Consider the following 13,079-nt stretch of genomic DNA (forward strand, 5'->3'; position numbering starts at 1 on the left):
TTTATTTCAGTTATATTTTTATTTTTTAGTGCCTCAACTTTAACTTATTTCAGTTTGCTGAAACAGTTGCTGAGACAACATTTTTGTTAGTTTTCTAATAATATGTAGGCTGATATCATATTTGATTTCAATTAATAGAATTTTTTTAATTGTTTTTGTTTTTGTAACCCATAATACCTATAGCATCCAATTTAAATAAATAATTTGCTTTCAATTATAACGAAATAAACTAATTAAAAAAATAGACCAGAAACAAACTGTCCAAATAGAATAGAAAAGGTTCATTGTTACTCTTCCATTGAATTCTCCTTTATACACAAGACAAGGAGTGACCTATATTTAATAAATGTTTTTTTCATCATGTATCTTGTTAGGGGAGGCATTGTGGTTGTTCACGACCACTGTCGAATCCTACACGCTTGAGTGGTTGTCATGTTGTTTAGGCAAGCCGTTTGGTTGGCTGATAGGAATTAGTACCATTAGTTTTGCTGACTGGGAAGGAGGGGAGGGTGTGTCTCAAATACCTTCACACACATACACACATCTCACTTTGGTGTTGCTTTCTGGTGCCCTCTCTCATACATCTTTGAAGTATTGACATTGGTCTTTGAAACCTAGCCTTCCACAGGGCTTCCTCGGGTGCTTGTATGAACTATTCTGGTGAGTTCAAACCTTCCAATTCACTTTCTTCTCTTTTGATTAGAACTTGCTAGAGTTTGCATGAATATAATTCCCTAAACTGCACGGCAAAGAACCTTTTATTAACTCTTGAGTGACTTTGCTGAGCTATATAAACTGGTATTGTAAGGTTTTGTTGTAATGAGCCAGAGGTTTGGAGAAGGGAGGATAGTTGTGTTTATTTAAGAATTTGCTTTGTGTTTTTGTTTAGAATGGATTTCCTTTACCGGAGTGAGTTTGGTCTTGTTACAGCTGCGGTGAATTAATCTTCAAAATGCATTTGAAAATTGCACACATAGTTTGGTCCTTGTATGTTGGCAGTCCATCCAGCTTAAGTGTTGAACTAACTTGAGATCTAAGTAAAGAGTTCTCATTAATGCGACAATTCGAAAGCTGGTCAAACATAAAAAAACAGAAGTGTCTCCAGGCCTTCTGCATGATAAATAAAATGCCAAAACATATTTAGAAGTCAATGCACAGCTGTAGGATGTAGTTTAGCCGTGGACTCTTTTTTATGCTGTCTGGGATTTTAGTTCTCTCTTGTGCTTTGTTACGCACTGCCACAGCATGTGAAGAGGACTCGACTCTATGAGGTTAAACTTCGGCTTGGGGCTATTGTTGACTCCGGAGGTATGCCATTGTCTTAGACGGCCCGCCATTGCTAGGCAACCACAACTCTAAGAGTGTGGCATCCCATTTTGGCAATGGAGGGAACATATCCCTTTATTTAACACCATCGCACATCAGTCATATACACAACCAGACCTTATAAGCTATTAGTGGGAAGAATACAAACCTGTACACACAAACATATAACTGAATAGTAAGGGTTAAGAAGCCTGGATAAGTGGAGGACAAACTGTTTGTATGTGGGTGTATATTAATGGGAGGGGTTAAAGGGAATGTTTTGGGGGATTAGAGTGGCCACAAGCATGGGGTGGGGGCTTTTGAGGAGAGTCCTTGGAATGAATGAAATGATAATCAGACTGTTTACAAGAGCCTTAGGGAACGTTTCAGACAATGCGAGCGAGAGAGAGAGATTCCACGAATACTATATTTCTGTAAATTGCATGTCTCTCAGGGCTGTTGCTAACTTTAAAACTCTGTCTACTTAGATTTTGAGGAGCAGCTGTATGATAACAGAGTGACAGGACAGACATTCAGACACTGTTCCTCGCCGAGCTCCGAGGACACGTCAACCACCCTCAGCCGATCCCCTTCCTCACTCAGCAACAAGAAGACAGAGTTTGTTTTTGTGGTAAACAACTTCTCTGCTGTCGTATTAGCTCGCAAACTGATGGTGACTAGTTGCTCAATGACTAACTAAGAGGTTTACTGGGCACATTAAGCTCTGTGGACTCTGATGTGGGTCAAAAAAAAAATCTTATAAAGCATTAATGTTTTGAAGATGTAATTGCATGTGGTTTGTCCCTTGAGTAAAAACAGCTACAGGCTAATATATGTTGCCGGGTTCTGAGCATGTAACTATAAACGTTACAGTTTGAATCATAAATAGTTTACACATCCTGACGGATTAATCATTTATACATTGATCATGATCTACTTAAAAAAACAATTGGAGTGTTTGAAAAAAAGCAGATCCTATTTTCATTGAGCAGTTCTGCTGTAAATGTATGCAAAAATTGAGAAATGGCCATGTAATAAAATGAATACATTGTTTGAGAATTAGCATTAATGTCACACACAATAACCTTGTTTTTCTCTCTTTAGCCTGCAAGTAAGCAGGTGTGTGAGGATGAGACCACAACATTAGGGGTCCGGGCGCAGGACCCCACCCCCTGCGCTTCAGAGAAGTCTCTTCTAGGCTGGAATGCCTCAGTTAGCCGCCCTGTTGCAGAGAAACCTCGCTGGCACCTGGGAAGACACACACCTTCTCACCTTGTCCCCATTGAGATCACAGGTAAATGTGACTCAGCCTATTTTCTGCATTATATTTTGGTTCTATCCTTTTGAAGTCTTGAAGACTTCTGGTATGTTTGGAGTTAATAATTAATGTTGTCTATTGTTCAACAACTTTTACCTGAATTATTCAAAATGATTCATTTTAGTATTTTGTTATGGAATGAGTGCATACCACAGAGAATATTTTATTGTGTGCAGCTAAGATTCCCTCAGCTATGTCTGTATTATTGAGAGGGAAAACTCAGACATAACATGAACACTTAAACAACATACTGCAAAAAAAAGTTTTCTGTGGGAAAAAATGTAAACAATATAATAGAATCTAAATTTAGTTGAATTTACGATTAAAACAAGAAAAAAGTACAAATACACAATTCATATGTTCTGTATTCTTAGATAAATAAGGCAGTTTCGCTGGTTTTTATGTAAATAGTATATTCCCGGAAAAAAAGATTTTTTTTGCAGTATAATTATCGTTCATCGTCATCATTGGAGTGGTTGAGTACATTACGATTCCCTACCAGAAAATGTGACTTGGAAGGACATTGAAAAGAAGTTTAAAGGGATAGTTCACCCAAAAATGAAAATTCTGTCATCATTTACTCACCCACAGATTGTTCCAAACTTGTATAAATTTCTTTGTTCTGCTGAACACAAAGGAAGATATTTAGAAGAATGTCAGTAATCAAACAGATCTCTTCCCCCATGATGACAGAATTTTCATTTTTGGGTGAACTATCCCTTTAATGGATAAGAATCAAATTTTGATTCGACTGATCATATCATTTCCAACCCACATCCCCATTTCTCAGTTCTTAAGCTCTTTATGATCAGAGTTTAATTCTTAGAGGAGTAATAATATTTAATATTCAACTGCCATCTTGGCAATTCTGAGCACATTTTTGGAGATTCCTGAGATCTCTCCTGCAACTGTAGAGACACATTTAAGATGACTAGGGGTTTAACTAGGGGGTAACATCTTAGAAACAGTAGACTTAAGCAAAATCTCAATAGCACTTTAGGAGAAGCCAGTGAGAGATTCATGAGATTAGTCTTTCAACGCGATCTGATATTTCGTACCCTTGTCACATTTTATGAATGTAGCCTACTTAAAATTGAAAAGCCCTTTTACCTTCTCTCTCAATCCATCATCCTATTTTTTTAAGTGAGACATCACGTCTCTTGTAGCAATAGTACTTTTGCTTTCCTTACCTCTTTCTATCTCAGTTGTCCCACACCCATCATTCTAAATGTCCTTCTTGACTTCCTTTCTGTTACCCTTTTTTGGCCCAGACACACCAGAGAGATGGCTGGATCTGTAAACACAGTTAATGCTGTTCTTAGGCAGCCTGGGGTCTGATTCCCAACGTAGTGCTGCTCTTCACCCGCTAAAGATAATGAACAGGTAGCTGTTGCCATGGCAACATGCAGCTCTCCCTCCTTCACTTAGCTAGGAAGCGCAGAAAAGGCTGCATAGAGTGAGAGACAGATAGTGTAAGCGAGAGAGAGAGAGAACTGTTGAGGATGGGTGGGTGAAACAGGAAAGGTTTTTTACCTCCTTTTATTGGTATTTTCATGAATGAAGCCAGCTCACATGTTGGGAGGTAATGAGGCTTCTGTGGGTGTTTTCAGGGAGGAAAAAAGAGGGCATCAATGTAAAGAACATAGTGAAAAGTGGGCTTAATTCGCACATTACTTTCAGTTCCTTTCATCATTGTTGGATGCTAGGCCATTTCTCACGGCACCACCACTTTCACCGTTTCCAATTATTAAACAGCCAGTCCAATGCAATTCATTTTAAATCTTGAAAAGTAAAACATAGCAAAATGTTACACATTTACTGTCCCTTAGTAATTGAAGAAAGGGTCATATAAAACCATTGGTTAGTGTTTAGTCAACACCCAGCACCTGTTTTAATGTATTATCCAGTGTCCATTGTCTGATTTCATTTTTTCAGATCAATCAGGCGCCATGATCAAGTCTCCAGCTAACCATCTATCTCATGTTGGCTATTGCTTTATCCATAATATACTTTCATTCATAAATATAACAAAATGCTTGGTAAAGCCAGTCCATGTGTGGAATAATAATGCACCATTTTAAGGGTTTTAGTAATGAATATAACAGTTTGAGCTTGCACATAAACTAAACATAATTTATTTGACTGAGGACTGTCAGTTAGTCTGACAGCTGGTATCTCATATCTTGCCTTAGGCCAGAGCTTTGATAAGCGCTCCGCACAGCACAGAGAACTCCGGGCCCCCTTTAGAACCGATTCACCGGTCAACCCAAAAACCATTCGCCGCCTGAGGAGTGTGGTTGCAGGCCCTGATGTCACGCTGCACTGCCCAGGTGACTAACAGAATCTAATAGGAGACAGGGTCTCAAACAAAAGAAACAGGAAAAGGACAATGGGCACTGATCAGTGATGTCTACATAAGTAATTTGTAAATCTAAAATCAAATGTTTGTTAGGGCCACACAGAGGCTTTAGCAAACTCAGATTACAGTTTTTCTTAGTCATCACTGTTATGAATTTGAATTCAATTTATTTAAGTATGATGCACTGACTCTACTTTTTTTAAACTAATTTATTTAAACTTATTTTGTCTTTAGGTGACAGCAAAATTCTCGCTGTAGATCTTATACAAGGTGCCTGTTCCCCTGAATCCTCTCAACCCAGATCATTGGAGCCCACCACCGAGAACACAGGTAAACAGCATATCCCCCTTCGGAAGACCCAAAGTGACCTGGAGCACAGTGTCCCCCCATCCCCAAAGACCCCATCAGGCATGATGGATCATGCCACTCTGATGTGTCCCAGTCCCTCCTGGAATGGCCCAAAAGGTTCCACATTCTCTCCTTCCTGGAATGACTCCTACAACTACGCCATGGTTACTAGTCCTGCTTCCAAGCAGCCTATATCTAAAACTGGAATGTTAACACCTGGAGTTGAAGGAGGTGCTTTGATGTGTCCATCTCAGACCAGTTCGGGTCTCTCCATGAGCTCAGGGTCACACTCCAGTTCTTTCACCTCTATCTCGGAACCATATGGACACAAGATGTATACAGTCACACAAGGGAGTGGTGTTGCTATAGGACGACTGAATGACACTGATGGGGAAGCTTCCATTCTAACCACAGGTAGCAGCATCGGCAAAGGTGAACAAGAGAAGAGATCAGCACGATCCAACATGTTCAGGTTCCGTGAACGCTCACTTTCAACGCCAACAGACTCTGGGTCTTTTTGCTCAGCAGATAATCTCTGTTCTCCAAGCGAGACTGTCCCTGTTGTTCCAGAAGGTGATAGTTACGCCCTGCTATATCCAAGCAACAGCTCGGAAGATGGCACCAGCACTGATAATGTTTCCGTGACTACAGGTTCAGACTACGTTCCAGACGTTCGACTGAGGTCACGTTCGCGCAGTATCTCACTAAAGAAATCAAAGAAAAAGCCACCACCTCCAGTACGTAGTGTTTCTCTAATGAAAAACCTATCGGAGGCTGGAGGTTTGGGCTCTTACCACAGAGTAGCTCACTTCAGAGATGGCAGACCCAAAAGCCTCTTTCTCCCTCGGGATCACCATATTCAAGATTCATTCCAGCCTGATTTCTTAATTTCGAGGCCGGAAGAAGACACGAATCAGGCCCACAATAGCTTAGAGATGTCCTCTGATATATCTCAGCCTCCCGACAGGGAAGCTGACCTTGGCTTTCCTCCTCACTGGCAGCTTAATGAGTGGAAGTCCAACAACGATCCCTACCGTTCGCTATCAGGTTCAAGCACAGCCACAGGTACCACAGTGATTGAGTGCATGAAGGTACGGGGCAGCTCAGAATCCCTAAATTCACCCTCGACGTCACGAGCTACCTCTCCCTCCCAGCTTTCTATTGAGGCTGAGATCAAGGTATCCCCCTTCAAGCCCCCATGCCTTATGTCCCCATCCAGTGGCTACTCAAGCCAGTCTGAAACTCCCACACCGACCATATCAAACACCGTCATCACCGGGCCTCCCCCAGTTGGCTGCAAGATGCGTCCAAAGATTCCAGAGCGTAAATCTTCCCTCCCAGCAACATCTGCAAAGGATAAATCTCGTTCACGGCTTTCGTTTGAACTGCCTGCAAACACTCAACTGGACCTGTCCAATGTCAAACCCAAGTCTAAAGCCAGTCGACGCCACTCGGACACTTCCACAGCCAATAAACCAGGTAAACTGAGTCCAAGTCAGTCATCTGTCCCTGTAGTTACCACAACAGACTTGCGAAGTATACGCCTTCGTTCAATAAGCCGCTCTGAACTTGAGGACAGCCCTGATGGCTCTTCTGACATTATAGAGGAAGAGCAAAGTCGAGACCTCAGCCCTCCTATCACCCCCTCAGACACAAAACAGTCTAAGCCGCCCATTGCAATGAAGCCACCTTTACCTAAACGACCCATGAACTTAATGCTTAAATCTCCCTCATCCTCTCCCCTGGCACCTGAATCTCCTCCATCCTCCCCTGTTGACCGACCCATGCCTGTTGGAAACATCTACATGGTTGTACGCAAGCCCAAACCTAAAAGGACAGCTCAGTCACAACTTAGCACATCTGGAAAATCCCCAAAAGAGAAACTCCACAGCCATGCACCTCCTCTCCCCGAGTTTGACCTGGAACATGGGATTCCCATTGAAGAAGATCTTCCATCTCCAAGTACCCCAGAAAGAGAGGATAAAAGTAAGACCCTACCAAGTAGAATGACAATATCCTGTTTAGCAGAGTTAGACAGAAAGAAACCCAAGGTACCCCCTCCAGTGCCCAAAAAACCCAGTGTCCTCCTTCTGCCCTCTCCAAGCACCCAGACCAATGGCAGTGCAGAGAAGCAAATGCTTTCTGACAGTGTCACCCAGTCACCCATAGGTCCACCACCATCTGAGATTGAGAAACATTATAACCAAGATGAAGGTCAAGACCATCCTAAAACACAAAAACTACATGGAAACCACAAAGGTCTTGAAAGTTACGAAACCCCTGAGGATCAAGAACATGATGTGGTTGTAGAAGAGGACAGTTTGAAAGATTCAGGTTCTCATCAAATTATGGAATACAAGACACCTCCAGCAGAGACAGAAACAGGTTAAAGAACATTTCATATTTTCAGTTAAGCTCACAGTTAGTATTAATTGTTTATTAAGTTAAGTTGTGAGTATAGTTAAAAAAAAAATTTTTTTAAATCTCACACAGACCCAGAAATATCGGAGGAGAACAGTTCTGCGGTTGACAAGACCGAATTGCACATTAGTGAAGAAACAGATGATGATGTATTTGTCCACACTCCAACAACAACTCATACCACTGAGGATCTCTTCACCATCATACACAGGTGCAGAATTTGCATTTAAACATTTAAATACATCCATTAACTCTATCTGACTAAAGTTATTTTTTGTTCTCACATTGCATAATTGATATAATTATAAAAAGTCGTCATGCCTGTAAACAGTTACATAATATGTGTAATGTTCTACCTTCCTAGGTCAAAGAGAAAGGTTCTTGGCCGCAAGGAACCAACCGACTCATTCGGAAGCAGACAGTGTCTGGTCTCACCTGTGAAAAGCAGTAGCACCGACCTCCGAATCATGGGCCTTGGGACCACTCCTCGGTCAAGCTCAAGGAATGAAAACTTCATGGCTCTTCTGCAGAAGAGGAGCAGTAAGGCCAGCAGTGGCACCCGAGTCTCTGCCATGGAGTTGTTAAAGAGCACAAACCCACTGGCACGACGAGTCACCGAATTCTCACAGTCACAATCAGATGCGAGCGAAACAAACACACCTAAACCAGCCTCACAGGACCAGTGATTCCACCGAGGACCACAGGCTGGATATCAATATGGCTGGTTCTTTGTTTTGCTCCACTGCCCATCTAAATGGTTTATTTTTCAAGGACCTCCAGCTGTCGGAAATGAACTGGATTTGAGTTGGTGGTTTTAAGAAAAGCGGATTGTACCAGTGACGTTATGGAGCATGATCTGTGATAAAGGAAACCAAGCCCACCACGATACAAAATTATGGCGTAGATCTGTAATTCTGGATGCGATTATGAAACTCCTGAATAGAAACTGACATGAAGAAATATTTTCAGACTGTTTATTTCATTATGGAGCTTTGCCTATGTGTTTGGCTCAGCCAAAGTTTACTCTGCCCATTTTCTAGCAGTGGACTAGAAAGTGTCTTAGTAGGATAATTGCATTTTAAACGACTGCACAAACTCACACAGAAAGAGGAGTGTATGACCGGAGTCAGAAACATTCCACAGAAGTTAAAAGCAAGACCTGGTACCCCTAAAAATGAAGCACTTTCATCAATACATGAACTAGTTTACAAGATAAAAAAAAGCTATATTTGTTTTATTAAGTGTTTTATTTTTTCAAAAGAGATGAAAGGCCATATAAATGTCTTCTTGAGTTTAATCTGTACAAAACTATATATACACACAATATATACTAAAATGTAAATTCATAACTGCTTGATCAAGGACATGAAGTATGTCCATCAGTGACTATTCTTTGGAAACTGCCTATTATTTTATAAACTCACAGCACACAGGGGATTAAATTTGTCATATGGAAGCATCATCATGCTATACACCTGAACCACTCTATCTCTATAGATTTTCCCACACTGCCAGAAGTGTAAACACACAGCATATCGCTATGCTTGTGCACAATGGAAAACAACAACTGATAGGAAAATTATTTTGTGGAAAAATGTGAACATGAGGGAATAGCACAGGGAAGTAGGTATGAAGGTCAGGACATTTAACTACAGAAAAGAAGACTGGGTCATCGGTTTGACCCTGATGGTCAATCTGGGTCCAGTCTCTCAGGGGTTTCTTTACATCTCATGAAACCCACCATTGCTACTGGTCTGGGTGTATTATCTCTTTATAGAGATTTACCTCAAGACCAAACTTTGAGGCTTGTGGATGGTACAGGAAGTCCTGATTTAAATATCTATCTTCTCTCCACAGTCCCCAGATCATCTCACAAGCCTCAAAAATGCAAAGCTTTCCACAGTGTGTCCATTTCAGACTATGCATCAAAGCTGCATCCGACCTGTTCTCGTGCCAGCGTTGACATTGAACGTCTATGAATGTTAGGAAAAGACAAAATCATCAGTGTTAAATTTCAACCAAAAAAAAACTTGGTTGCCCTCAATGTCACTGCAAGCTTGGACTGTACGACAATTGAACAAGCAAAGACTTTGTGGACTTTGATCAGATGTGCTCATTTACTCAAGCAGATCATCTGTGGTAAATTAATTTGTCATCTTTTATTGTGGGAATTTCAGAGACTATCAGACAGACAGCTGCAATAGAAAACAGCTTCTTCTTACCATTCCCCTTCCTCACGTGACTGTTCCTCTGGCTCGCAATCAGACGGTGGACAGAAACCCGGTGCTATTGAGCCGGAGTGCCCTCAACAGTCCAGGAGAGGAAGTGCTTGGCAAAAATCTGTTCTGACTCTTAAACACGTACTCTCAATGTTCATTCGAGACTAGTCGTTCAGGTATTCCGACCATATGAAAAAAGAGACCGAATACTACATCATTAAAATAGTGTGTGACATTTGTTTTAAATATTAAGTGAATGAAAAAATCTGACAACCAGTGTTTATTTGCCTTGTACTCTGGCGTGAAGCCTCTGTGTTTTTAAATGCCTTGGTATTGCACTTCCGTAGAAGTATGCAGAGTTTCTTTTACTCTTTTTAGGATTTACTACTATAATATTTATCACTACTCTTGTGTACTCTGTGCTTAATCCTATCGGTGTCAACATTACTCTCACAGGTACAAACAGAAGAGAGATGAGAGGGAGATGGTAGTACTTGGGCAAAACAAAATATAGAGATGTATCACGAGTGATGTACCTTAGTGGACTGTTAAAAGCCTTGTGCATCAATAATGGAAATCCCAGAGAGGGAGGATACAGTATGTCCAGCTTCTACATAGATGATATGCTACTTTGAATGCAACATCCTTCAGAAAGATGTACTTTCTTTAAAATCACATTAGTAGCATTTGACACAGTGACCTAAAAAAAGCAAGGGATTCACCAAATGTGGACGTTTTCGTTTACAGTTCTTCCACCCCATGCTAGACGATTTCTGCTCAATTCCTCTTTCCTTATTAAGACGATGGGGATTCATTCTAGACCCAATTTTGGTACACAGAGGAGAGACAAAACTGCTGCACAACAATAAAAAAGTGCCAACTAAGAAAAAAATAATTTGGGCAAAGCATTGGGCGAGATTGTTTCTCAGCCGTTAACAAGTTTGTTGCAGTAAATGGGAACCAACTTTGAATTAATACTTGACGTCATTAGTTGACCACAACTTTTAGACACAGGTAAAGATGAGACTTTATATAATAAAAGGATATTATTATTCCAGTGCACAAAGGCTCTCTCAGTTGTGTACCACAGATTGCCAGAAAAAGCTTTACAAATTATTAGATTACCCTTATGCGTTGTGAACAGAAGAGACAGGGTGGGGAGGCAAGATTATACTGAGAAAATTATATTTTTGTTATTTTATCCTTGAACAGACTTGTTTTAAAATCTGCATATATAGACCTCACCCTCCAGCAGAAAGGATACAATTGGTGTGAGATCTCTAAATCAATTGCAGTATGTCTTGCCTATGTGGTAAAAGGTATATCATTAAAATAAATTATTTTCAAGCATAACACTTCTCTGATATCTTGTGTTTTTTTTCTGATACTTCACACATGCAAGCTTCACAATTAATTGCATTATACAATTTTGTTCTATTTAAATTGGCAGACCGTTTCTGCAAGCCTAAGATCTATGACATCTAAGATCGTTCCATTTTCCTTTAGGTAGAAATTTAAACAACATTGCCCCCTTGTGGGCTATTCACAAATATTTTCTATTTACAAATCTAAATAATCATTGTTAGGGTAGAGAGGGCTAAAATGACCCTTAGGCTTAAAGCCTCTCTTTTACTCTATCAAAGAACATCAAAAACTACTATGACATTTTTCTAAACACTTATTTCTTCCTGTGCATTGCAGAATTTTCTAGATCCACCAGGTCACCACAATGACATAAGGTTGTCTTTCAGGTAAATCAATATAACCTGTATGTTAATAATATTTACTACACGGCTCGTTGGAATGCTTGATTCTGATTGGCCAGCCGCAACATTAGCAGGTTATTCCCAGATAACAACCTCTCAAAACTAATTACACATGGTAACCAGGATGCAGCCGTTTTTGGACAAATTAAATGTAAATATATCTTTTAATAACATATGTGACATTATATTTACAAATGATTAAACCAAATTGCCCGTTCGTGACACTGAAATGTTTAACATGGCTAAAGGCCTGTGATAACCCACTGAAGTAAAAAATGCAACCACAATCATAGTAAGCCTGGGATGGGAAAGAGGCTGACTACTTGTAGATCAAATTGTTTTCTATAACTGAAAGGGAAAGGATTTATTGTGAAGTACACGTGCAGAATCAAACCACACTGACTGCTTCAAACACAATAGAGATTCCGTTTTAAAAAAATGCTTTACACGTTGCAACTGCTCCAAGAATTACATACTGTACTAAAAGCAAAATAACTTACATTTATTGTAGGTTACAGAATGGCAAACATGATTTATATTGAAAATATTGTTGCAGCACTTTCTGAAGTGTTTTTTTTTATAGCCCAGATCATGTAAATCTAGTTGTCATTACTTTCCTTGTGCTTATGCAACACCACCACAGAGGATCTTTAGCCCTATTACCCTGCATGTGCATTTTGTACCAGTGTTGCTGTAAGTGGTAGAGTTTGTAAGAAAACATTATTATTAACAGTTAAGAGAACAAATGTTTGTGTGTAGGGAGATGTCTTTGGGAAAGCATTTGGGAATGTACTGACGTTATTGTTAAATCCATAAAAATTTTGAAATTGAAGACTGTTGCATTCAAAGAGGACTGTTTATGTGTGTGCAACTTACTGCATTTAATATGAATTTATGTAAACATTTATGTTGTTACATGAAATGTTAATGAGATACACTTCCACTAAAAAGTTTAGGTTCACTTGACTGATATGTTAGATCTTTAAAACCTGATCTGAAGGCACACGGTATATTAATACGAATGTTAGAACTTTTTAAAAAATTAAAATTTAAAAATTCATTAATTCCAATATTTACTTTTGTGATCCATCATTTTGATGTTTTTTTACTTTAATTCTAAAATGTAGCAAACAATTTAAGCAATACATTTAAAAATAAAAAATAAAGTGACCATAAACTTCTGAACAGTAGTGTGTAAATGTGTAAATCTATGATTATCCATTTTTGTTTCTTTTTTTACATCATCATCATCTGCATCAGGTCACAGTGCTTATTCCAGCATTTCAGTCAGATCAAAAACTTCAAAGAGCAAAGTTCACTTATCTTACTGCAATTATTGCTGA

General features: G+C 39.6%; 1 protein-coding gene across 4 annotated transcripts in view; it reads left to right on the forward strand.

The window, feature by feature from the left end:
* The window catches only part of nhsl2 (NHS-like 2), a 60,654-nt gene extending 49,331 nt beyond the window's left edge, over positions 1–11,323 (forward strand). For 3 of the 4 annotated variants that reach the window (XM_057351518.1, XM_057351668.1, XM_057351742.1), the window contains exons 3-8: positions 1,794–1,936; positions 2,410–2,599; positions 4,816–4,953; positions 5,217–7,715; positions 7,824–7,962; positions 8,116–11,323. In XM_057351518.1, coding sequence (XP_057207501.1) covers positions 1,794–1,936; positions 2,410–2,599; positions 4,816–4,953; positions 5,217–7,715; positions 7,824–7,962; positions 8,116–8,437 — 3,431 coding nt within the window. In that variant the 3' untranslated portion in view covers positions 8,438–11,323. The remainder of the gene's footprint in view (positions 1–1,793; positions 1,937–2,409; positions 2,600–4,815; positions 4,954–5,216; positions 7,716–7,823; positions 7,963–8,115) is intronic. The other variant, XM_057351595.1, reaches the window with a different exon arrangement.
* The last annotated feature ends 1,756 nt before the right edge of the window (positions 11,324–13,079 follow it).

Source organism: Triplophysa rosa, linkage group LG1 (assembly GCF_024868665.1).
Source record: "Triplophysa rosa linkage group LG1, Trosa_1v2, whole genome shotgun sequence".
Classification (NCBI taxonomy): Eukaryota; Metazoa; Chordata; class Actinopteri; order Cypriniformes; family Nemacheilidae; genus Triplophysa; species Triplophysa rosa.